The sequence below is a fragment of the Ambystoma mexicanum genome, chromosome 2p, assembly GCF_040938575.1.
Source record: "Ambystoma mexicanum isolate Mex_15411 chromosome 2p, UKY_AmexF1_1, whole genome shotgun sequence".
Taxonomy (NCBI): domain Eukaryota; kingdom Metazoa; phylum Chordata; class Amphibia; order Caudata; family Ambystomatidae; genus Ambystoma; species Ambystoma mexicanum.
Genome location: NC_090923.1, coordinates 555,774,429 through 555,800,998, shown reverse-complemented (window position 1 = coordinate 555,800,998; position 26,570 = coordinate 555,774,429). Strand labels below are relative to the sequence as shown.

Below are 26,570 nucleotides of genomic sequence, written 5' to 3'. Positions count from 1 at the left end.
GAGGGGAGTATTGCTGAATAAGACATGTGCATGGGGAATTAGAACAGACACTCACACAGAGCTATAGATGGGGTAATCTGACAGGGTTTGTCTTAGAGAGAGAGTGTGAAGTATGCTTGCATTAGAAGCCTGTAAGGCTTATAGTTATTGCATTGCTGGTAGATTTGCACCAAAAGCATAAAAGGTACAAATTCGAGATTTGCATTATAGTAGTGTTTGCATCATGCATTGCTATGTATGAATGAAAGTGTTTCTATTGTTGAATCGATTCATGTGTTTTCTTTGGGCCTTATGTTAATGTGTCCATTGGAGTAAGATAGGAGTAATCTAGGAGTAACACAATGCACAAAGGCCCTGAGATACAAGAGCAGGGGGGGGCAGAATGATCCCCTAGGAGATTCTCTAAGACTGATACATGGTCGCCCACTACGGGCTAGGCCAATGGTAGATTTGTCTGATTTGTCTCATGTTCTCACAGGAGCATTTTAAAGGCCTTGTTCAAGGCCCCAGCAAGTAGTGGATATGAGTGGATAAGGATCACGAGCCCACCGTTTTTGTGCATGTATCCCACTAAGAAATGACAAGAAGTGTACGCAAATTGTCCACACTCGTTAGATGTAGTGTACATGATACAGTCAGTGTAGATATGTCATAGCTGTGTGGGTACCAGGAGTAATTTCAATCATATCCAGGCATACAGTTGTGTCGCGTTGAGTCATGGCTGAGTGTGTACATGAATTATTGAGGAAAAAAAGGTAGTGCGCAAGAGTCTTAGCATCTACAGTAGTGCACATGAGTCCCTCTTAGTCATAGCAGGGAGTGTACATGAGTTGTTGCATATCAGGACAGGTGTGGTGCTGCCCCTTTAAGGGCACAAGCACGCGGTGGATCGACGTTGCACTCCGCCGCGTGCAGTATAAATAAAGTGGGCATTCCTGGCCACAGCAGAGTGACCAGGGAGCCCGACCAAGGAACAAGTGTGTCCGTGTGCCTTTGTTAGTGAGGGGAGGGGCTCAGGGTGCAAGATGAGCAGAGACTTACAACAGTGGCGACGAAGCATGGGATTAACAACCCAGGCACGGCGGTGAAGGCGGGGAAGTTATTTTTTTGTTTGGAATCTAGCTTGTGCAGGTTTCATTTAGGGTGATGGCTGGGTGTGTATGAATTCCCAAGGGTCAAGTCTGGATGAACAGAGGCTTTGGCCAGGGCCATAACCCAGTGCACACACTATTTGTTAGAAGTTATGATGTACACACTTGGTTCGAAGTCGCAGCATCTTGAGAACTGGAGCCACTAGACGTGCATTTCCCTGGTTCTCTTCACATAATGTAATATTTATGAATACATCATTTTTGCTTCTGGTCTTGATGGGTTTCTGCATCACACTGTATTAGGTGTTGAGAGGGTAGAAGGTGCTCACCTCGAGTATCACAAAACTGATCTGTTTGACGCTCTCAATGACTGCTTCTGGTGTGCCGGTGAGCGTGACAGATCTCTCAGTAGAGTTGGGCAGCATCTCTCCTGCCACCTGGACTTGGGCTCCAGTGCTCTAGAAAGGAAGGAGAATGGAAAGGTGTGGTTTAAACAAGTGCAAGAACAGGAAGGAAAGAAAGAAAGAAAGAGAGAAAGAGAGAAAGAAAGAGAGAAAGAAAGAAAGAAAGAAAGAAAGAAAGAAAGAAAGAAAGAAAGAAAGAAAGAAAGAAAGAAAGAAAGAAAGAAAGAAAGAAAGAAAGAAAGAAAGAAAGAAAGCTGCAGGAATTACATATGGGACAGTTTCTTCCTTAACATATTTCCTTCTTCGCCCTTATTAAATTGTCAGAGGAAGGAAAGAAGTGAGAAAGAAGCTCTTGCATAGCCGGGTAGAGGGAGATGGTGTATGAAATGTCTGGAGTGGATGGGTCACTCAGTTCAGAATTATAACCGAGACATGCATGGAGTAGTTAGGACACTCTTGAGTTAGACGGCAAGGCGAGATGCTTACGGTAGACGTGACACTATTTGGGTATTATAGGGAGCACTGAGAGTGGTTGTGGTACTAATGACAGAGCACTGACCGATGACCGATGTTTGGTGTAGTCGGGACAATAGTTAGACAGTCCTTGGAGATGCATGGGAGATGCCTGTAACATTTAAAGTTGCCTGGAGTGAGATAGGTACTGTCTACAAAGCACAAATGCTTAGCATTCTTGGGAGTTGGACCACACCTCAAAGAGTACCAAGCAGCGTCTGTAATGGTTGAGCCTCTGAAGGGCCAACACAATCTAGAGAGGCTTGGCGTGGTTTGGACATTCTGTGGATATAGAAAACCCAGGAATGCATATAGTTGGGAACCGGTTGGTATACAGCATTGAGGGATTCTTGGGAGTGGTTGGGGTACTAGTTAGCAGGGAAATATTTGGAGTAGTTGCAACACTGGTACGTAGACAACACAAAGAGATGCAAGGAATGGTTGGGCACTAGTCAACACTAAAACATGGTTGGATCATTGTGCTTTGGAACACCATTTGTTGTATAGGCGCCTTACAAATATCCAATAAATAAAATTGTGATGCGGCAGACCTGGAGACGCTTCAACAGGTGTTGACCATCTGCTTTTGACAAAAAAGAGGTGTCTGAAAGGCTTAGGAAACACACTGAAACACCATTTGTTGTATAAGTGCCTTACAAATATCCAATAAATATAATTGTGGAATGGCAGACCTGCAGATGCTGTAACAGGTGTTGACCATCTGTGGTTGACAAAAGAGAGGTGTCTGAAGTGCTTATGATGCTATGGGAAACCAAGACTGGTACGTTCTATGAGTGGTTGGTACGCTCTGTGTTTTCGGAGCACTGGGAGAGGTACTGATCGATTGAGACACAGTAGTTAGACAATGCTAGCAGTTTCCTGAAGTGGTTGGATGACTCCGTAATTAGAAAGAATTTGAAGATACTTAGAGTAGCTTGGTTACTGTAGGTAAACAGCGCTGAAAACGTATTTGTGTTGCTCAGGCACTCGAAGGTGTTCACAACATTTAGAGATGCTTGGAGTTAATAGCCATGTGCTTAGCACTGTAAGATGATTGGTTGTAGTACTATACGCTTAGACAGAGGAGTGCTACTTGCAAGTGGACTGGTAAGGGCATTGTGGGTAGCCATGACTGATAGTTACTTAGTGTTTGGGATGCTATGCGGGTTTACAGCGCTGGGAGAGGTTTGGATTAAGTGAGCCACTGTAATTAGAACAACCCAAAAGGATGTGTGTAGTGGTTGGAGCACTCTTTGATTAAAAGGAGTAAGGAGATACTGAAAGTAGTGTGATGACAAGGGGCCTCATTAGGACACTTGCGGTAGCCGTGCCCTTATTAAGAGCACGGCTGCCGCCGGTAATTATTTTATTCCGAGGCCCAGAAAAGGGCAATAACCAGCTCATGCCGACCTTGGCGGACCCGGTTATTGCCCTTTTCTAGGCTCCGGAAAAAAACATTTCCCCATTCCCATTCGAGTCCCATAGGGCTCAATGGGAATGGGCCCGTTGTTAGCATCCTGGACTGCTAGCGGGACCCGCTAAGGACGCCTGATCTGACCAGGTGTTCCTTAGCGGGTCCTGCAGCAGTCCTCGTAATAGGGCAGCCCGTAATAAACGGTGTCGGTCCCGTACTGGCACCATTCATTACATGGCCGCCTGCCTCCTAATGAGGCCCAAGGCATTTAAAGAGAGTAAGAGAGACACATCCTTTTGTCAATTTACATGTTCATATGATTGGGTCATGGAGCCATGGCACTTCAAGAATAGCAACACGCTGACGGGATATGAAAGTGAGGAGGTTGAGACCGTAAAGGTGTGTCACTGTGGTGGTTTTGGAAACTGAGCAGCGATATTATATCATTGTGGAGTTATACACGCATTGCCTAAGCTCCTGAACTTGACGTTTTTTGGTAGCACTGTTGGTTGAGCCACTGAGAGGCATGAGTCATTGAGACACTGCAGTTAGATAGCACAAGGAGATCCTTGAAGTGGTTTCCACACTTTGTAATGAGAAATGTCCTGGAGATACTGAAAGTAGTTTGGTCACTGTAGGGGGGAGCAGTGGAGGAGGCATGAGGTGGTCTGTGCTGTTGACAGCATTTAGAGATACTTTGAGTGGTCGGACAAGTGTTTAGCACTGGAAGATGCTGGTGTCTGTGGCACTCTGTGCTTATTGAGAGAAGCGATGCTTGGACTGGCCGGGACACTGTTGTTAGATATGATTGGGATATACTTGGAGCAGATGGAATGCTCTTTCAGTTCAAAGCACTGGGAAAAGCATGGAGTGATTGGGACATTCTTGTTAGACAACACTAAGGGATACTTAGAGTGCTCGGTACACTGTGGCTAGACATCTCTGGGAGATGCTTGTAGTGGTTGGGACACTTTGGTTAGACATCACTGGGAGATACTTGGTGTGGTTGTGACACTGTTGGTTTGGCACGATTAGCAGGTTCTTGGAGTAGTTGGGAAGCTCTATAGTTAGCAGATAGATGTTTTGATTGGTTGGGATACTCTATAGTTAGACAGCACTAGTATATGCTATGAGTGGTTGGGATGCTCCATGGTTAGACAGGACCGGGAGAGGCTTGAGGTGGCTGGTACACTCTGTGGTTAGAGAGTATTCGGAGATGAATGGATTGAGAGGAAATCTCTCTGATTAGCCAGCACTAAGAGTTACCTGGATTGAGGGAGGTACTCTGTAGTGAGACAGAAATAGAAACCAATATGAGATAAGGGCCTACAGGCCCACCACAGGGGCCCATTCTTCAATGCTACCCTTCCCAAGTGCATTCCCATTTGAATCTGCTTCTTGCTCTCCCACAGCTCACAATAATTAGTCCCTATTACTTTATGAATTCATACACATGTTTTGTTAATATCACCTCTGTTATGAGGCTCTCCTAGCAAACACGACCCCCAAATGTCAAGAAATACACCTACATCAAATTGTTTTGGGAATAGCTGCCCCTCACCCCACTATACCTGTGGCTGAGGCTTACATATATATATACTTGCTACCCAGCACCTCGATATCTTGGACATTCCTCGCTCACCTCTCGAATCTCCTTGATCCTTGAGCCAGCTTTTCCGATTATGGAGCCACATTGGCTTGACCGTACAACCAACCTCAGAGTTGCTGAAGGTATGACACTTTCCAGGTCGTTGGTGTTAACACGGTTTACATCCTTGAACAGAAGATGAAGAAAGTTACATCTACCATTGCCACTCTCCCTCATGAGACCCACACATGGCAGACTCTGAACTCCTTGGCTGGCTATCCTTCTCTTGTTTTTTAAATATCCTTAAAGCACAAGCACTTACATATCCACACATTCATAGAGGTAGATAAATGTATCCCAATAAAAAGAACAGAAGAATAAAAATTCAATTTCAATCAAGAAAACAAAATACAGTACAAGAAAGAGCCCAAACATTGGAACAAATGCTGTTATCCTTCAGCAAAACCAAAAAGCAGCAACACAACACAGAAGCACTAAAATCTCTTAATCACACACTGTCAAAGCAGCTTCTTTGTACTATTGATGATTTACCATACCTATTGTTGTATTTATGTGTAGGGAAATTAAGGAGGCAAATGAAACTTCACATTGAAAAATAAATATATGAACAGCATCCTACGCACAGCATTTGAAATAAACACATGGAAGGAAATGTTGTGATGTCAGCAGACCAGGTACAACAAAAGTGTAAATGTTCACACTAAATGAAAAGGTTGAAAAATAAAATAAAGAACACAGATATCTGTATTAACTGGAGACCAGTCAAAGCTGGGATGGAAAAAACACAGCATGACAAAGAAAAGTAAAAACCAGATTGAGGCCTACATTATTTCTGCTTTTCTTCTTTGCAGGACTGAGAATCAGCATTATAAAATATAAACCTACAGAGACTTGAAATGTAAATCTTTGACAGTAGCTTGATTGCAAAAATATTATTATGTTGCCCCTGTTTAAAAAACGAATTAAAACATGGTCATATGGAAAAGAAAGTCAATTAAATCCTGCATTTGTGAATGGGACAGTACCTTTGGGCTAGAAGGCAGAATTGTATTTTATTTGACTCCGGCCACAAGGCTGAGGGATGTTTCTCCAGGCCTTTAGGTTGGCCTGTAAACTTTATGACATGACTGGAGTCACGAAAGGACCGGACATGCTTTGCGAGAAACAGGCCTTGTGAGAAAAAATAAATGCTCATTAACAATCCCCATTTCTCACTGAGTCCATCCAAGCATTCCCTAAAAATACAAAGAATGTATTCTTAGAAGTGGACTCACATGTGACTGGCCCTGAGTAATCAGAAAATCTTATCAAACAGGTCTTACATTAAGGATAACATTCACGATTACTCAGTCATGAAGTCAGGAATTTGTGGCAACCAGCTTGCGTAATCACTCTTAACAACTGAACTTCAAAGAACCTTTTGACAAAGGTGCTATGACAACCAACCCTTTAAAGGGGTCATAAATGGACCAGCTCTGAGCCGCCACAAAGAACCCTGCTGCAAGGCCAGGAAAGGGAACTACTATTTATTTATTATTTATATAACGTTGTTAAATAGGGAAAAATGCATCTTTAAATGTTTACATTTGTGGTCAGATTTTCCTGAATATCTTTTAGAAGGGCATCGTAGAAACGTACTTTAAAAAAAAGAAATTCAGATGGAAAATCTCTATCATCTGAATGTAAAATGATATTTTCTCATATTTGTTAATTATGCAAATTAGACAAATGTAGATATTTCTACACAGAAATGATGCACATCAGTGATTGTTACAACCAAGGGTCTGTTCCGGCTAGGCCGATATTCTGCAATTGGAATAGAATCCTTGTGTGAAATATCCGAGAATGAAAAGCAAAAATCTGTCAAAGGCACATCACGTCATGATGTGATGAGACCAGCATCATTTGATTCACCTGAGTGAGAGCAATATGGCAAACTTATCAGTACTGTTTTCGAAAATCAAACTTCTTTAATGTAAACATCTCCAAGGTGATAGCACGTCAAATGGGAGGGAAACTGAGTTTGGAAGTTGCTCCCATTAGACTGCTCTCCTCATTAATATGCCCAATGAGTACAAAGGGGGTGGCTTAGTGTGATTTCACTTTGGGAACACTGTCTACTCACACAGATTGACAAATCAAAAGAAAGAAATGATACACACTGCTAAAGGGAGTGGTTTCTAATCTGTAAAAGTCCAAACTCATAGACTGAAGGGGACTCACTCACCCCTTGATGGACTGTCTGACAGACTGATTGGAACAAGGAGATAGAAAGAGGAAATGACAACACAAGGAAGGAGGATAGAATAGCTTGCATTCTTTTGGACATATTTTGGATTGCTAGCCGACCAATGTGGGAGGAGCATGTGGTGGTTAACCCCAGGCCTTCCTCAGTGGAAAATGGAAGCACACAGGCCAATACTGTAGGAGAGTATCCAGGTGATGGAGGATGCTGCCCCATCTCCACCCGTTACTAAAGGGGAGAATTGAACCAGTCCTTGAGAGAGTAACCACCTGCCTGTGAGACATCCTAAAGAGTATAGGTATAATGCCAAGGAGGAATATAATTCTGAGGGGAGGTATGCTCCTTAAATCCTAGTCCCTCTTATTTATGAAAGTACTGAGAATGGGTATTTTAATTGACTGTAGATGCTGGGAAATGAGTAATTATTTCAGAAGTGTAAGTGCTTCTCGAAACTCGGGATTTGATTAAATAGACACACATGTATATACTGGGATATCACTGATCCTTTTCTATGTTATGGCCGTGTACAAAATGAGAGCCATATAAAATTTCACTTTGCACATGCCTAGAAAAATAATGTAATTGAAGTAATTCTCTAGTTATAAAGACACAGCTCTGAAATACTTAAGGAAATATGGAGAAATGTGCAGTTTTTACATAGCATTGCTGTTTGTAATACGGACATGTCTATTGAGAAGGAACTGCTTATTTTCAATAAAAGAAAAAATAGCAAGACTTAGATAGGCAGGGATGTTCAGATTTAATGTGTTTTTTTTATCAACTTAAAGCTTTCTCCTGAAAAAAAAACAAATTTAAAAAAAATCCTCATTCACCTTTCCACGCATGCTGAATGTGCGCCCAGGGTAAACCATGATATGTGCACTTTAAAAACTCTATATTTAAGTTAAAGGCACAGAAGTGACAATTGGATTTACCATCGGATTGATCATTCTTCATTGTAGTAACCATTGACATTGGGATTTCATTGAGAAGGATGAAAATATATAATTTGTTTATATTTTAAATTGGTTTGATTATTTCTAGTTTTGAATACAAAAAAGACCTCTGTGCAACCCTGTGCATGCCTTGTCCCTGAAAGGGAATGGAAGCTGTAGGGAATCAATTTTGTTAAGTTGGGTGCACCAGCTTCATAAAAAGAACGTAGTTAATTAAGTAAGAATTGGACACAGCTGATTTGGGGTGGGTGGAAAATTCCCCAAAACTAGATGTTACCCGATTAAAACATCCTACAGATGTATGTGCTTAGTTGATTGTTATAGTGCAAGCCTAGCTAGAAAGCAACAGAGTGATGTACAATAAAGGGCGTGGTACACAGTGGTGGAAAGTGGAAGGACTATCTTGTCAGTCCATGGTCCTCATTTTTCAGTGAAGTGTTAACCAAACCAATGATTTGGCTAAAGGTGCATGCATTACAACTACCCAATGCAATTAATTTCAAAGATGAGGAAGGCGAGTTCCAGGAATCAGAAGCAGAATGAGGTAAAGGATAGCTGGGAAGAGGCATCACACCTGCTGCTTGAACATTCTGAGTGTCTAATGACTGCACCCTTCAGGGATTCCATATGCCCACTGCCTCCTGACTCATGCACGGTGCGCATTACCTCTGCCAGTTTGAAGGTGATCATTGAGACCGCTTCAAAGACTGCATCGGTGGGTCCAGTGATTGTGGTGATTCTGGACGGCGAGGGGCCCTCTGAGATGGAGACACGAGCACTGCTCTGAAACACAGGAGAGAATAGTGAGGGAGTGCAGCAACACACATACTAATCATAACCTGAACCGCACTCAGCGGGTGAATGACTGAGGGGGAGAATGATGAAGCACAATTGATTACACTGTGTGGCTTGCTTCCCTTTTCACTGAATCCAACTCTCTCCAAAACACAAACCCCCACCTCCTTAGTCCCTTTCAAAAATGAATCAACCCTAGAGTCAGGTCGCTCAAATCCCAGCTAAGGGATCTTTGCCTCAGATGTCTAAACACTCAATCCAACTAAGCGTGGCATTCTGCAAGCATGGAAGGCTTACAATAGAATCCTTTACATAGCCAAGAAAGAGTGTTTGCTAACTAAATTGAAACCTGATGCAATGCATACAAATAGTATCCCATTCGACCCTGCATCATCCTCTAGGACACAGTCCCGAAATCAGCAATTCTATGAAAATATGCAAACAAATTAAAAACTTCTTTTACAGCAAAGATCTCAAAAATGCAAACAGGCGTATTCTAAAAGTAGACCTAATCACAACAACTTTGAGCATCCAAAATCTGTAAACCATTACCCCTTCGTCCATCCAATGAATTAAACTACCTAGTACTAGCATTATTTCTTATTGTTCATCACATGTTTACTTGTATTACCTTTACTTCACTTCGCGGATAAATAGGAAGTTATACAGTCCCTGATTGTGTAGTATCCACACCTACTAGAGCTTGCTACCACATACCCTACCTGAAACCCCCTGGGTGTGTCTCCTATGTACAGCGCTCTATTGCTTCCAGTAAGGTCCATGGTTCATAAATCCCATCAATACATAGGTAAACAGGACTGTGCTGAGGAACACCAAGACTTGGAATAATGAAGATTGCCGGAAAGTAACTTGGACAGCAATGAGCACTCAGTTTAACATCCAACCCATTACCAACTCTCAAACAATCTCGACCATCAACCCAATGAAAATCACATTTGCCAAAATATTAAACACTCTGCCTCCTCTGTGGCATGTTTAAAGCCAGAATTACTCCTTTGGATTTGCAGTCACCATTTTCTGTCAGTAATGATGATGATAAAGTATTAATAATCATAATTATAATTATCTAAAGCACTCCTCAACCACACCTATGCAAAAAGCTACTTTATACCTAATAATGCTCCAACTTGTCAACCAATACCAAACTATAATTGTGTGATCTCTGCTCTGCCACCTTGACTAACCTTGTGACATCCTGCCCCCCCTTTGCTTCCTCTCGTTTCCGCGCTGTCTCTCTTCTTGCTCCTCTTCTCCGAAACATTTGAGAAACAGTCCACACAGATTTGTTTAAAACTAAAAGTCTACCTCCTCACCTCTGAGTTAATCCCTTAACCTACCTCTCATCAGCCTACTAGCTAACATTGTTCCCTCTCCTCTAACCTTCTAACCTGCCCCTGTCCCTCACTTCCTCTGCCACTCTAGCACTTCACCCATCATGGTCACATCCCGAGAACACCTGGCCGTACCGTCTACCTGCATTTAAAAATGTTCAATGCTGGTAATCCTTGATCTATGTATGTCCACCTATGTATTGTGCCTGGTAACTGTTCCATTTACTCCACTCCACAACCTGGTCAGAATCTCCCTCAAACTCACCCCATTGTAAGAAGCTCACTGCTTCGCATCAACTCTGATTTCTTATCTATTGTATGTTCTTTTGTGATCAAAAGGGCATTGTTCCTCCTGTATATAAATTGAAAAAAATGTAAAAGCCTGTGTGAGCTTCCAGGCTCAGGGAACCTCTGAATTACGAGATGGTAGCCACAGGTAAGGAAAGCGAGGAGGAATTACAGAGTGTTCAGCTTCCCTCGGTTGGCCCTTCCCTGTGAGAGTACACTATGGGATTCCAAGATGTCAGATCACCTTAAAAAATCCTCTGTCGACAGAAGAAGAGCAGAAAGAAGCAGAGGAGGGATCTCCATAGTAGTGAGGAAGTTGCATGCCATTCGGCACCAACTAATTCAGTAGCTTATACAAAACGTATATAGAACATGAACAAAATTAAGCAAGAGCAACCCCAGGGGTGGGGATCGGGCCCTCACTTAGAGAGGCAGAATGGCAGCAGAGTATGGGAGTCTGTTGAGAGTGGAGTTGTGGTTCAGAACAGTGTTGAAGACAAGGAGTCTGGACTGAAAACGGATGCCGTGAGAAGCAGGCGGAGCAGTGGAAGGGCAGAGGAGTTTGGAGACAAGAGTTTGGAGAGAAGGAGTAAGAAGACAAGAGGAGGTAGTAATTCAGTAGGAGTTGGTAACTGAGTAGAAGGTGGTGGTTCAGGAGGAGGTAGTGAATTGGGAGAAGGTGGTGATAGTGGAGGATGTAACAATTGAGGAGGTTGAAAGTAAGAAGACAGAGGGAAAGGTTAAGAAGATCACATAGTGGCAAAGGACTGGTAATTGGTACATAATCATGGAGGAGAGGAATACAATGTGAAGGAGGGTGAAGAAACATCAAAGGGGAGGAGAGAAGAGACAAGAGACAGGCAGAGAAACCTTAAGAGAGAGACCATCAGGCCCATCCCAAACCTAAAAGGACATAGCAGCAGAAAGAGGCTGTATGAGCACGTGCTAACGCATTGAGGCAACAGGAGAGTGAAGAGAGGTAGAAAGGTATAGCAGAAGAGAGGAAGTAGGGAAGGAGACAAGAGTCTGATAAGAAACATAGAGGAGGAAGAGGAGGGTAGGCAGTTTTGGGACTCAATGTCAGGTCCCTTAGCTCAGAGGTAGGGTATACAAGTCCACCCAACCAGGGACGTCATTTAGTGGTTGCCGGGGATCGCAACTGCAACCTTCTGGTCTCCCTTGCTACCCCTGTGACCAGCACCATGTGGCTTTTTGCTTCTGAAGTGGCTGGCTTCCTTGTTCAGGCCTCCTAAAAAAATATAAAGAATAGGGGTTGCACCAGTCTAACACTTTCAGCAGTGACGCTAAATAAGAAAGAATAGGAATACCAAATAATGTGTCTTTCTGGAATTCTATACAATAATTTCTAGACTCCTTAGAGGGTTATTTCAGGCAGACTTCAGAGGGTGAGTCACTGATTTAGTCTCTTCTTAAACACCTCAACTCAGCCTTTCATCCTTCTGAGGTCGATAAATGAGTACCAACACAGGTTGGGTGATATCGGGTGTATATTTGTTCTATATAAAGCGCTTAAGCGTAAGTGCTATATAATAACACATCATTATCATTTGGCCATGGACGTCTGCTTGCATTCACAGTAATTTGGTAATATGGGCCTATACCCACTGATCTTAACGATACATATGGCGATCTATTCTTGTATGAAATGTATATAACATTATAGTGATATTGTAACCATATTTTACGTAGTGTACTTAGGAACAATGCTGTGTGATGCCACTTCCTGTTTTGTCAAGGGGTGAAAGGTTGTGTTCCATTGCTTCCCGTGATATCATTTTGGGGTGGGGTCAAATGACATCAATTCCTGTGATGTCTTCAGAGGTCAAGGGTTGTGTAATGTCACATCAGCTTCACCCGCATTTTGGTGAAATGACGTACCTGCACCCAACCCGACAATAAATCCATGTGGCCTAACCCCTGGTGAAAGCTTTGAGGACTTGGCTGTGTGGCTCCCGGCCTCCTATGAGGTGCTACCAAGGGCTAATCCAGCAGCCTGAGTCTTTGGCATAAAGGGGTCTTTCAAAAGACTAGGACACCGAGAAGAGAAGCAGCAAACTACATGGACAATCCAGAAAGAAGTGAGGTGATACTTTAACCTGCAGACTACGAGTGACTGAGAACTGCCAAGAACTGAGAAACTGTTTACTCATCCAAAAGACTACTTTGTTGAAACATATGGAAAATCGATCCTGTTGTTTTGGCTTCGACTTCAAGTTGTTTCCAGCTTATGGTCAGCCTCCATAAATCTAAACGTATTTATACCCCAATCTTCTGGTGTGTTCCTCTCACCGATAGTCACTCAGCCTGACAATTGACATCCTAACAGAGTGGCCCATTCTGACATTTGGGGGTATAATTCTGGGAGAGGGGGAGCTGAACATCGTGGGCATATGTTTGTATTTAAATACTGTCACTGAATCCCTCAAGGATCACAACAAACCTTAAACTGAGCTTCTCTTAATTGACAGCAAGTACAGAATTATAAAACTACCACACCATTGTACCACTCAACTCAGTCACTTGATGGTACCTTAAACAGAAGCAAAAATAAAAATCTGTTGGAGCTACACTTAAAATATACATTTGTATAGTGAGAAAAATAGAACCCTTTCCCAAGTTTAATGAAAAAGCAACCTTCTCTGAGGTAAACATTGCAACACCCTGCATCTCAATTTCCCAAACCCCACCGTCTAGACTACAGCAAGCACAGAGCTCAGCACCAGCGGCGGTCATGAGAGGCAGTTGTACACCAACTCCCCTGTCTCCTCTGGTTCTAAGAACTCACTCTCTTGACATATGGGGATAGTGGGCTACTAGAGATGGGGTCTGTCAAGCTGCTACCTGATGTGCCTCCCAGGGTGGGGGATGAGGTTGAAGTCTTGAAGTCTGCAGGCCCGCTATTTCCCTAGAGCTGCAGTCAAAAGACCAGCTGCAACCCCTGGAATACCGACCCAAAGGAACTCAAGTTCCAGAAGGCTTTGCTAGCATCTCTAATGGTCTAACAGTGGAGTTATCAAACAAACCTGGCGTTACAAGTGAACTTGGACAATTAGCAAACCCTGCTAGGTGGAAGCCACTGCCTTACCTGAACGAAGAGAGACAGGGGTCCGATTAAAGAGTCTTCGCTCCACAGAGACATCATGGTGATGATGGTGGCATAAAGGTCAGTCTGCGGTAACCCACCAAAAAGGTTAAAGGTAAATCCAAGATGCCGCTGCCTGACACTGACACTTTTAAATCCTTGCTGAGCCTGAGCAACACTAATAGACCTAATCAAATAACAGGTTTGAACCAGTAGACTCCTTATGTTGGTAGTTGCAGAAACGAGTGGGAACAACCAATTCTCGACAAGGAGTCAAAACCAAAGGGGAAATAACCATTCGGAAGAACCCTTATAAACCTTTGCTCAGACTAAGGTGTATAAAGCTAGCTGAGGAAACCCAGTAGAGGAGAAACTCAAGGAGGAAGCAAATGTGTTACTCTATTCTCCCTGACACATAAGGAGACTCCCGAAGAGAGGAGAACGCTAAACACTCCACTTCCATTTTGTGTTGACCCATCCTGACTACTGTTTATTTAGATTCATTCCGATTTGGCTGTATGATTTACTTTAGACCCTATAGGCATTCATCCAACCCCTTCCCTGGAAAACTGAATCTAAGAATAAAAGTAGTTAACATGAAAACCATACCTGCTCAGTGTGTCATTGCTGGGCCTGGCACACTTCCCAAAGAGGCAAGGATTCCATTCAAAACTGCAATGCTAATCCACAAAGCCTCATTCTCAGAAGTCACCATTCCCACTGGAACAGAATTAGCCTCTCTAAGCTTCTCTCAATCTGGTTTGTCAAGAGTAAGCCCCCTCTAGATCCTCCTCCACCCCTTAAATGTTAAGGGAAAGTATGTGTGTCCAATGTACACAGGAATGTATTGTAGCCCAGCACTTATAGTACATGATTCGGGGACCGATGTGTTTGCTATGCGGCTCTAGTTTGGAACTCTCTCCTGACTTATAGCCAATGTCTTCCTGCTGCACATGAAAGTCAAGCCTAATATTTTCCAGTGCTTCTTAACTGCCTCATATTAGGCTCCCACTTCCCACAGTTCCAGTATCTCTCTCTCTTTCTCACACACACACAAACACACAAGCCATTTATTTCGATTCCCCATTTGAGTTTTATCTGTATATCAATGCTCGTATTAGACAGTCGGAAAGAGAGGAGGGAAGAGAGAGAGAAAGAGAAAAGAAAAGGGGTTAAGAGCAGAAGAAAAAGTAGGGAAAGAGAGAAGCAAAGGGACACCATAAAGAAAGTAAAGAGGATGAGAGATAGTGATGAGGAGAAGACAAGAGAGAGGTAAGGAGGGACGATAAAGGAGAGTGAAGGAGGTAGGGACAAAAGGGTAGGATGGAAGACAGACATGAGTGGAGGAGAGAAGGAATCAAAGCGGGAAGTAGAGGAAGAAGATCAGAGAATGAAGGAGTGTAAGAAAGCAGGAAACGAAAATAAGAAAAGTGGTAAGCAAAAAGTGATTGATAGAATGAGAGGTTGAGAACGGGAAGAGAGATTAGGGAATACACAGAAAGAGAGGCAGCAAGAAGGAGAAGGAAATAAAATGCAGAGAAGGAAAATGCATACGGTACAGAAGGGATAAGATGGAAGAAGATTTGGAAATCGACTTGAATAGAGAAGAGGAAAGAAAAAGGGCGGAAGAGGAGGAAGAAGTGCGGATAAAAAAGAAGAAAAGAGCAAGGCATCAAAGAAAGAATCAGGGCAGGAGAGCAGAAAACAGTGTGGAAATAAGGGAAGTGCAGAGTCAGGGCAAGGGGGAGGAAACAGTGTGGGAATAAGCGAAGTACAGAGTCTGGGAAGGAAACAGTGTGGAAATAAGGGAAGTGCAGAGTCAGGGCAGGGGGGAGGAAGCAGTGTGGGAATAAGCGAAGTACAGAGTCTGGGAAGGAAACAGTGTGGAAATAAGGGAAGTGCAGAGTCAGGGCAGGGGGGAGGAAACAGTGTGGGAATAAGCGAAGTACAGAGTCTGGGAAGGAAACAGTGTGGAAATAAGGGAAGTGCAGAGTCTGGGCAGGGGGGAGGAAACAGTGTGGGAATAAGCGAAGTAATGTGGCAGGGCAGGAGGAAAGGAAACAGTGTGGGGGTAAGCGATGTAGAGAGTCAGGGCAGGAGGGAAGGAAACCGTGAGGGATTAAGCGATGCACAGAGTCAGGGCTGGAGGGAAGCAAACAGTCTGGGAATAAGCGATGTCCAGAGTCAGGTCAGGCGAGCAGGAAACAGTGTGGGAATAAGCGATGTAGATTCAGAGCAGGAGGGAAGGAAACAGTGTGGGAATAAGTGAAGTACAGAGTCTGGGAAGGAAACAGTGTGGGAATAAGCGAAGTAAAGAGTCTGGGCAGGGGGGAGGAAACAGTGTGGGAATAAGAGAAGTAATGTGGCAGGGCAGGAGGGAAGGAAACAGTGTGGGGGTAAGCGATGCACAGAGTCAGGTCAGGCGAGCAGGAAACAGTGTGGGAATAAGCGATGTAGAGAGTCAGGGCAGGAGGGAAGGAAACCGTGAGGGATTAAGCGATGCACAGAGTCAGGGCTGGAGGGAAGCAAACAGTCTGGGAATAAGCGATGTCCAGAGTCAGGTCAGGCGAGCAGGAAACAGTGTGGGAATAAGCGATGTAGAGTCAGGGCAGGAGGGAAGGAAACAGTGTGGGAATAAGCGAGTGAAGTACAGAGTCCGGGAAGGAAACAGTGTGGGAATAAGCAAAGTAAAGAGTCAGGGCAGGAGGGAAGGAAACCGTGAGGGATTAAGCGATGCACAGAGTCAGGGCTGGAGGGAAGCAAACAGTCTGGGAATAAGCGATGTCCAGAGTCAGGTCAGGCGAGCAGGAAACAGTGTGGGAATAAGCGATGTAGAGTCAGGGCAGGAGGGAAGGAAACAGTGTGGGAATAAGCGAGTGAAGTACAGAGTCCGGGAAGGAAACAGTGCAGGAATAAGCAAAGTACAGAGTCAGGGAAGGAAACAGTGTGGGAATAAGCGAAGTAATGTGTCAGGGCAGGAGGGAAGGAAACAGTGTGGGGGTAAGCGATGCACAGAGTCAGGTCAGGCGAGCAGGAAACAGTGTGGGAATAAGCGATGTAGAGAGTCAGGGCAGGAGGGAAGGAAACCGTGAGGGATTAAGCGATGCACAGAGTCAGGGCTGGAGGCAAGCAAACCGTCTGGGAATAAGCGATGTACAGAGTCAGGTCAGGCGAGCAGGAAACAGTGTGGGAATAAGCGATGTAGAGAGTCAGGGCAGGAGGGAAGGAAACACTGTGGGAATAAGTGAAGTACAGAATCAGGGAAGGAAACAGTGTGGGAATAAGCAAAGTAAAGAGTCAGCGCAGGAGGGAAGGACACAGTGTGGGAATAAACAATGTACAGAGTCTGGGAAGGAAACAGTGTGGGAACAAGCAAAGTAATGAGTCAGGCCAGTAGAGCGGAAACAGTATGGGGGTAAACGAAGTAGAGTCAATGCAGCAGGGAACGAAACAGTGTCGAAATATGTGAAGTACAGAGTCAGGGAAGGAAACAGTGTGGGTATAAGCGATGTACATAGTCACCGCAGGAGGTCAGGAAACAGTGTGGGAATAAGCAATGAACACAGTCAGGACACGAGGGAAGGAAACAGTGTGGGGATAAGCGAAGTACAGAGTAAGAGAAGGAAACGGTGTGGGAATAAACAAAGTACAACGTCAGGGCAGGTGGGAAGGAAACAGTGTGGGAATAAGCGAAAGCACAGAGCCAGGGCAGGAGTGAAGGAAATAGTGTGGGAATAAGCGAAGTACGGAGTCAGTGAAGGAGGTAAGGCAAGAGTAGGAGAATAAGCAATGTACACAGTGAGAGCGGAACAGAAGGAACAGTGTGGGAATACGCGGAGTACAGAGTCAGGGCAGGAGTGAATGAAACTGTGGGAATAAGTGAAGTAAAGAGTCAGGGCAGGAGAGAAAGAAACAGTGTGGGAATAAGAGTCACTGCAGGGGGGAAGGAAAGCAAAAAAGGGAAGGGAAATAAGGAAGGAAGAGGCACAGAAGAGGTTAAGAAGATTTTATGGAATTAATATGCAAGGGAAGTTTAGAGAGCATGCACTTTTATCCTTACTTGTTCCCGGATTCCTTTGATGGTTTCTCCTTTCTGCCGAAAAAAAGAGGACATTAATCAAACTATCATGATTCTTGGAATCTAACAATCTAAACCTGAGATAAGTCGCATTACCTTTCCAATTATGCTCCCCACTTCCTGCAAAGAAACAGAAAATACAGAAATTAATAATCTTACATAGAATCAGCCCCACAAACCCTCTGTGTTAAAACGCCTCCCCCTGCCCCCCAGCAGAGCAGATACTCCCTAAAATACTCTTTCCTGAAATTCGGATCTGGAGCACACTCCCTCCTAGGCTTTCAGCAAGGGACTGAACTAGAGGTCAGTAGAGCAGGGTCATGTGGGAGAGGGGGTTCCTCCTCATTCCAGTTACATACTCTACCTTTCTCTGGAAGAGTCACCCAGTAAAGTTTAATCAAATCATAGAAAGGGCAGTTTGAGTACCACTGGTAGTAATTTGAAATGACCACTGGTAGTAACATTCCATCTATTACAGATGGAGAACCTGGTGCTAAAATCCACTGGTGGTAAATCCATCACTAGTGGTAAAATTACTGCCACTTTAAAAGGCAACGGTATGGCATCCAACAAAGGTGGCAATTTACTGGGCAAAAAAAGATTGGTTCTGAGCTCACCATAGCATACATGCCAACCCTCTGGATTTAGGTGGGAGACTTCTGATTTTTCAATAAGAACTATTGTTATTTTTCTTTTTCTCTCACCTGAAATAATTCTAAACCCAATGCAAGCCTATGGGAAAATTCATTTCTCCTGCTTTGCGTGACAAAATCTCCCTCCAGCTGCTTCAGAATGTTGGCATGTATACCATAGAAAGGGTAATCTAGAGGAGCAGCTGGATGCATGTTCCCTAGCTCCTGCCCCCTTACGGCCATCAAACTGGAATAGCACGAGAAGGGCTACATCTGGGGCCCCATGTGTTAGGCCTATAGCGCATCGAGTGTATGAGAGACGATATGCACGCAGGCAACCATACCGAATGTACACTTGCACTGAAAGAGTGGAAGGAAGTCACAAGACACCAATGGACATCATGTAGAGCTGAGTGAAATCTGACGAGGGCAGAATGATGTCATCGAGAAGATATACGAGGACATGCTGAAACAATATGAAAATACTTGTGGTCTCCTCACACTTGATTCACAAATCGAAAACAAGGGCTATTCATTTAACCTTGGTTGAAGATAGTGATGTGCTTACCCTCCCTGGAATATCCCAGAACAGAGAGAAGACTACAAGATCAACTACAGATGGGAAACGTTGGCTTATGGTTGGATTGATGAGAGATGATTAACTAATTAGGAAAGTGGGGAGTAATCTGACGTGAATCAAGCACCTGAGTTTCGCTTTGCTTATGTACTGCTAACAATCCAAAAGTCCAAGGTTGGGTGAGAATGTCAACCAATCAAAGGGTCTATAGGGCAGCCTACTATACAATGTTGCAAATCTGTCGCTATTTTCTCTGCTATAATCAGTATTGGATGTATTTAGAGGTAGTCCAAGGCGTTTCCTACAGATAAGGGGCAGCCAATGAAGTACTAACCCATATGCATGCCATAGGTATATATGTTCCCCTAACCAATCCATCACGTCAATAGGTTTTGTAGTTTGCCACATAGCATGGCGTCATAGATGACACATATTGGGGTATATAACCTTTGTATAACCAAGTTTGTTTGTGAGTGTGCGAGCATCAGTCCGTTCGTTGTTCGTCAGTTTTCCCTGCTTTATTAAATTGAGAATAAAGTATTAATTTGCCATATTTTTGGAGTCTGTCCGGTTATTTGGTCTGAGATCTTTATTGGTAATTCCATCTAGCACAAGAGACGCTTCAAGGTGCTAGAGCACAGTAATGCTCATAACCAGATATCGCAGTGTGGAACATGAGTCATAAACACCTAGAAATATTAGAAGAGTGGTTTGTACTGCAGGGTTCCAATTCAGAAAATGACCTGTGACCGGCAGTATTTTTTACTACATGCCTTATGTTCCTAGTCCTTCCCACGCTCACTTCCCACGTGGCATTTATTCAGCTGTCATAAAAGCAGAAAACGGTCTCTGTCGGTTTAATTGCATAATTATGCTTTAGTATATTTTGATACTGAAAAACAAAAAATATCACCTTCTTAACAATAAATGTAGGGAAAACTCAGAAGGGAAAACAAAAGAATGCAAAGTCCCCTCTCTGTGTTTATTAGAGCAAACAGATGGCCGAGGTGGAAAGGGAGGCATAGCGCAAAATGGCGGCACAGGGAGCCAGCATTGTTTGGAATTTAAGAGGGAGGTAGAAAAACCTCTGTCCGATGTTTCTCACTCGTTGCTCTCTTTCCACCAGCACGTCCGTTCACTTCGTGCAAGCGAACGTCATTACATTTCATGCCTTAACATTTGAAAGCCATTGCACTCGTAAAAGTTAAAATAATGAAATCCTTAAAATATTGGGAAGAAACTGCTTCCATTACATAAAAACGGCAGTCCGGGCGGAGTCATCCTTTCGTCGATCTTTCAAGTCTGACAACAAAATGGAGATGGAGCAGCCAGTAGATTTTATAAGAGGGTTAATCGGGGAACAGGGATTGTAGGTAGCCACTGCAGAAACGCACTGTCAGGGAACCACTTTTCGTATCCCTTACCGAAAGTGAATGAATAAAAGGGCTCAAACACAAGTCTTCTTCATACATCCAGCCCACCCCGAAGGTGTGTGTTACCTGTTCGGATTCAATCATTATTTGGCACAAAACCGGCTCACTAAAAATACGGTACAAGTAAATCTATATGGTGGATTTCACGCATATTTTCCACACAGCAGACTGCTTGATTTATGCACTTGTTAATATGTATTCACACAAGTACAGATGACATGAACTTATAGAAAGATGTTGATTTCAGCACACAATAACCTGGGCTCGAACTAATTGCAGCAGTTGCAGGAACTATGTTACTCCCATGGATTAAGCTGATCAACACATTATAGCAACATTTTTTGCACAACCCACACTTGTAGAAAAAAATAGTTCCAAAGCCTTCAAAGGTACACAAGGTACTAAGACTACAAAACATGGCCAGGAATTAAACCATCATTGCTGTTTCCAGGTTTTCAGGTATGACACCATAAGCCTCAATATAGTGCTAAGTGACCTTTGTCATGATCCTTAGATCTGTGACCCTTAGCCTTTGTTAGGTCATGAAGGGATGCACATTGCAATTATGACACAAGTGGATTTCATATGCATCAACTTGTATTTTTTTGGAAGTCCCCCTAGTTTATATTATTATTTTCTAAAATGTAATGACTTTTGGACGCTGATGTACATTCAATTCTTTTCAAAGCATGTCTAGGGGACTTTAATGCACATGAATAACATACATGAACTAGGCGACAGACAGAGGCCAAAGGGTACTGAGGGGTCAGAGATGGAGCTGGGAAGCAAGTAGGGCCCATGGGCACCACACAGGAAAAGTGAAGACAATATGCAATGGTTGGACTTTATATTCCATCAGTACAAATGTGTGGATGTAACCCCATCCTCATGATGTTCCTCCTGATCTCTCAGAGACCCCCATGTGTTGCCATGTATCTGGAAGGGAGGGTCTGTAAACCAGCAGGATTACGTGTCACACACCAACATGATATGTCTGCCTGATTGAACGACTCTTTATCACATTCACTAATGCAAGCTCGTGGATGATCCTTTCACCCTTACACACGGAGAGGCGGAAGAAGCGGATTGGTGAGCTCCTTCTCACACACATCTAGTTGGCGAGAGGATCTGGGTTCTGGCCATGTCTCACCTTCCCAAGCATGAGCATCCGCAGGGTCAACGTGATCTTCTGGCTGATGTCGTCCATGACGCTGTCCTCCTCGCTCATTCTGTCTGGGGATGCCATGATGCAAGAAGAGATCAAACCAGTTTAATCACAGCGCCACGTACTGCCACTTGCTGAGAAATCTGTTCTATGAGACCAAGAGAGACAAGGAGAAATGTAAAGCAGAGAATGAGAAGTATAATGGATGAGAGTGGAGAGAACAGGAGTGAGGAGGCAACAGAAGAGGGTCAATGAGAAGAGAGGAATGATAAAGAGAAACTAAACAGGTATACATTAAATTTGAGGAGCAGGAGCTAAATGCAGAACCTGGTTATCAGGCACCAGCCAGTAAGCAGGAGCTATGACTGCGGAACCAGAAACTGGTACCTACTGCACTGCACATCTAATTGCCACATGTGAGGCAAACTATAATTCTTTGTGCATTATATATGACTCAATATCCTTCAAATGTCTTCTATATGTGTCGTATTGTTTATGTTTAACCTTCCCAAACACAGAGCCCGGATATTGCAAGACGAGAACCACTTACGTATAGACTTAGGTGTCAGTAGATAATTTCTGCTGCCTTAGAGCCCTCGTTATCCTCACGCTACCTCCTCGCCTCCAACCGCTCTAAATTCGATTTTACCCCAGAGAACCTGATTGCTTCACTCTACAAGGCCTGCTTACCCCCAAAAACAGCAGCCTCGAAGCACACACTGCCATTGTGTCCCTGAATCTGTTTGAAAATCGTCTGCTCCGGCAATTCCAAGATGGCCGCGGCGCTTTGGTGCTCCCGCGCCTGACCCTATTCAGAACGTCCGCCTAACCTGCACCCTGCATCCTGCTCCAGGATTGGTGCAAACCGGCAATACATCCTGCCCCCAATCACCGACAGACGAGAGCCGGCCAACGAGGTAAGGCCTAGAGAGAAGGCCACCCCCCTGACTGAGCTGACCGAGCGCAACCAGGCGCATCGGCGCGGAACGCTGAAAGTCAGCCCCTCATCACCGTCTCACCATTACAGTCAAGGTAACCTTACTCCCAGCCCTCGTGAAGGCTCGCAACACAGGCACCCACGCCCTCGCACTCCAAAATAGACTTAATGCCTATAACGCTGTGGTCCATGCGCTTGTAGTATAACCTGTTCATTTGATCCTCTGTTGCACCTCATGATCGCATAAGTGTCACCAACTAGTAGAAAACCGCCCTATGACTGATGTGTATGCTCCACTCCTTTCATATGACCTCCTTTGAACTAGCACCCTGCAGACCAGCAAACCAAACTGTGGCCAATGATAGTGCATGAACCATCTGTACTGCTAACTACACCTATCCCATGCATATTACTTGCCACTTATGGCACATGACACCGTGATAGACCAGTCCTACATGCAAGTAAACAATATGTGGTTTTAAGAAGTGTCATTTTAGCATGTTTCAGCCTACTATCTTGCATTAGTGACTCTGCACCTAGCATCTTCTTTGTCCCTTCCGACCTTTGCTGATAGGAAACACCCCTGCTAGTCCGTTCTTGCTCCCACCACTCCTGTCATTGTACGTACTGCCTCGATGTGTTCCATGTACCCGCCTACACCCGCCTAGCATATACCCCCAGCTGCTACCGCACGGCATTTATTTGTATTCAAATCTAGGCACTACCTCATTGTAACCTAGCCCAAGTGTGCACCAGATTTGCATTGCACAGCTGCGCGTCCAGACCATGATCTCCTGGCTCACTCTCACTCTCACCATGTTCCCTTTCTGCATCATACCGGACAATGTACACTGTACCAGCAATATCTTCATAACCGTCAACAACGGCTTAGCCAATCTAGGTTGCCCTAGGCACTACCCGATCCCCTGCCCCACGCCCTTCCTACCCTCCCAGCCGCCTTTTCCACCTAATCACCACTCTCACCGCACCTCCTCCGTAGACAACCGCTCCCCTGCAAATACTACCCCTAACAAAAAACTCCCAATCACAGTACACTTAGTGCTCCATGTCTCTCGGTGGCACCCGGACGAAAATCTCCAGAACCCCTACGTTCTACCAACCCTGACCTCTCTGCCCGCAACAACAGACTAGGCACTAGGCTGCCCCTTACAATTAGCATCCACCCTGCCAAACTCAAAACCAAAGCCAAAAAGAAATTAAAGACCTCTAATGAGCCCGTCCCACTCCCCCTAAAAGGAGCTTTACTCAATACCAGATCCCTGCCCGCTCACCCCACAGAAATTGCCGACACCATTCTAACATATGATCTTGACTTCCTTGCCCTAACGGAAACATGGCTACACGAGGCCTCAGGACCACACTTGTCGTTAGCCATTCCTGCCAACTACTCCATCCTCAGAGCCGACAGACCCAATGGTAAAGGAGGAGGCGTAGCGTTCATCTCAAAATCGCCGCTAGGCTGTAGATTAGTATCCACCATTTCACTTTAAATCCTGCGAGTTACTCACAATCAAGTTACAAACTTCCTCCACAAGTACGATCACACTACACCTTATATACAGACCCCCAGGCCCTCCAGGAACTTTTGAAGAAGACATCACAGCACTCATCACTGAAAATTCCAAGCCACTAGCACAAACCATCATCCTCGGCGACTTCAATCTGGGGTATGACGACCCCAAGGGCGCACCAGCCGCATCCTTAGCAAACGCCCTCACTGAGCACGGTTTCGCACAACTTAGTATCTCACCGACCCACCAGAAAGGCAGAATTCTCGACTGGGTAGCAACTCTCAACTGCAACACCACCTGCAAGGCCCCCCAACCACTTACATGGACAGATCACTACCTTATCCCACTCGAAATTCACACCAACTGGGCCACGCCTAAAAAACGCCCCCTGGCTCCATCCTGCCCAACCAGAAACAAGCATAACATTACCCCCGAAGCCTTACTACCTCTGGTCCTACCCACCCTTAACGCTCTACCGGACAAGGCTGACCTTAAACTACTAGTTGACACCTTCAACAATTCCATGGCTACCGCCATTGATACCATTGCCCCTTTGAAACTACGCAAAAGCAAACCAATAAACCACCTGAACTCGTGGTACACTCCCGAACTCAAACTACTCAGGAAAAAGAAAGCTAAACTAGAGCTACTATGGAAAACCAACCCATCACCTGAAAACAAATCCAATCTCAAAAACATCTTCACGCTATACAAAAGCGAGATAATTTGTACCAAAAAAGATGCCTATAACGTCAGGATTGACCAGGCAGGCTCCTCCACCAAAGAACTATTTAAAATTCTAAAGGAGCTAGAAAACCCCAATCCCCCTCCAGACAACTGCTCAAAAGATAAACCCTGGTGCACCAGCATCCAGAATGCCCTCAACAATAAAATCACAGGGCTCCAGACCAAAATTGAGAACAAACGTCAACAACTCCTCAGCAACAGAACCACCAACCCCAGTTTAAGCCCACCGACACCCAACAAAGCCAACATAGACTTCACCTTTAAGAAAGTGACTAGCCTAGAAGTCCAAAAAATCATTACTTCCCTAAAACCTTCTAATTGCAAAGGGGACAGTTGCCCTGCCCAAATAATAAAAGACGCGGCCAGAGACCTCTCCCCTTTTATCACCAAGCTAATCAACCTCTCATTCGATAACAATTCTGTCCCCAACAACCTAAAACAATCCTGGGTACTCCCTCTCCTAAAAAAACAATCCCTAGACCCAGCCATACCAACTAATTATAGACCAATCACCACTGTCCCTTTTCTGCTAAAAACCTTGGACAGAGTCGCCTACATCCAGATTCAGGAGTACCTGGAATCTAACCAACTGCTAGGTATGCGTCAATCTGGCTTCAGACCTCAACATGGTACTGAAACCGCTCTGGTTGACCTCAAAAGTCAGATTGATGAAATCAAAGACAAAGGCAATGCAGCAATCCTACTTCTTTTAGATCTCTCAGTGGCCTTCGATTTAGTCGACCACGAAATACTATGCAACCACCTTTCTATCGCAGCCCACTTCTCCTCCTCTGCCTCTGCATGGATACAATCCTTCCTAGCAAATAGAACCATGCGAGTTTTCTCCACCACAGCTGCTGCGGACCCGATCCCCATCACCTGCGGAGTCCCACAAGGCTCCTGTGTCTCCCCCACCCAGTATAATATATTTACGAAGCCTCTATTTGACATATTGGACCGTCTGGGTGTCACCTACAACAACTATGCAGATGACACCCAGATTCTCCTCACCATCTCAGGCAACTACAATGCGGACGTCATCCGGATCAACGAAATCTTCTCCATCATTCAGGCATGGATGGCCACCCATGGCCTCTGCCTGAATGATGAGAAGACGGAGCTTCTATTGGTCGGATCTCCAAATAACCTGTCCAAACTCAGTCCCAGCTACAAGAACATTATCATAGAGGGTAACACCATCCCTATTGCTAAAAGTGTGAAAACCTTAGGCTTCCACCTTGATGCCAACACCAACCTTGTCAAACAAATCAACTCAACTGCCTCGGCCACTGCCTATATGGGTAAGCTAATCAGGGCTAGCAGACCCTTCCTATCCCCCGACAGCTGCCTCACTCTGGCCAGAGCTCTCATCCAATCCAAACTAGACTACTGCAACAGCTTGTACCTAGGAGCCAACCAAGCCGTAACTAACAAACTCCAGGTTCTCCAAAACAATGCTCTACGCGCAGCACTCAACATCCCAAGGCGTGAGCACATCTCCACAACCAGGAAAGCGTGCAAATGGCTCTCCATACAGCAAAAAATTGACCTCAAAACTATCTGCCTCACTTACAAGGCATTAAACAATCTAGCCCCACCGTACATCTCCAACAAATTCACCTTAAAACCTACATCTAGAACCACTAGATCGTCCAACTCCTTATGCCTGCTAGTGCCCAGATTTGCCTTAAAAAGAGCA

At 44.5% G+C, this 26,570-nt stretch overlaps 1 protein-coding gene across 6 annotated transcripts in view; it reads right to left on the bottom strand.

Annotated features, from left to right (window-relative positions):
* The window catches only part of PCBP4 (poly(rC) binding protein 4), a 263,525-nt gene that overhangs the window by 47,243 nt on the left and 189,712 nt on the right, over nt 1–26,570 (bottom strand). For all 6 annotated transcript variants that reach the window (XM_069644020.1, XM_069644025.1, XM_069644022.1 and 3 more), the window contains exons 2-7: nt 21,641–21,803; nt 17,945–17,968; nt 17,831–17,863; nt 8,899–9,015; nt 5,065–5,196; nt 1,421–1,549 (exon numbers count right to left, since the gene is read on the bottom strand). In XM_069644020.1, the coding sequence (XP_069500121.1) occupies nt 1,421–1,549; nt 5,065–5,196; nt 8,899–9,015; nt 17,831–17,863; nt 17,945–17,968; nt 21,641–21,736 (531 nt within the window). In that variant the 5' untranslated portion in view covers nt 21,737–21,803. The remainder of the gene's footprint in view (nt 1–1,420; nt 1,550–5,064; nt 5,197–8,898; nt 9,016–17,830; nt 17,864–17,944; nt 17,969–21,640; nt 21,804–26,570) is intronic.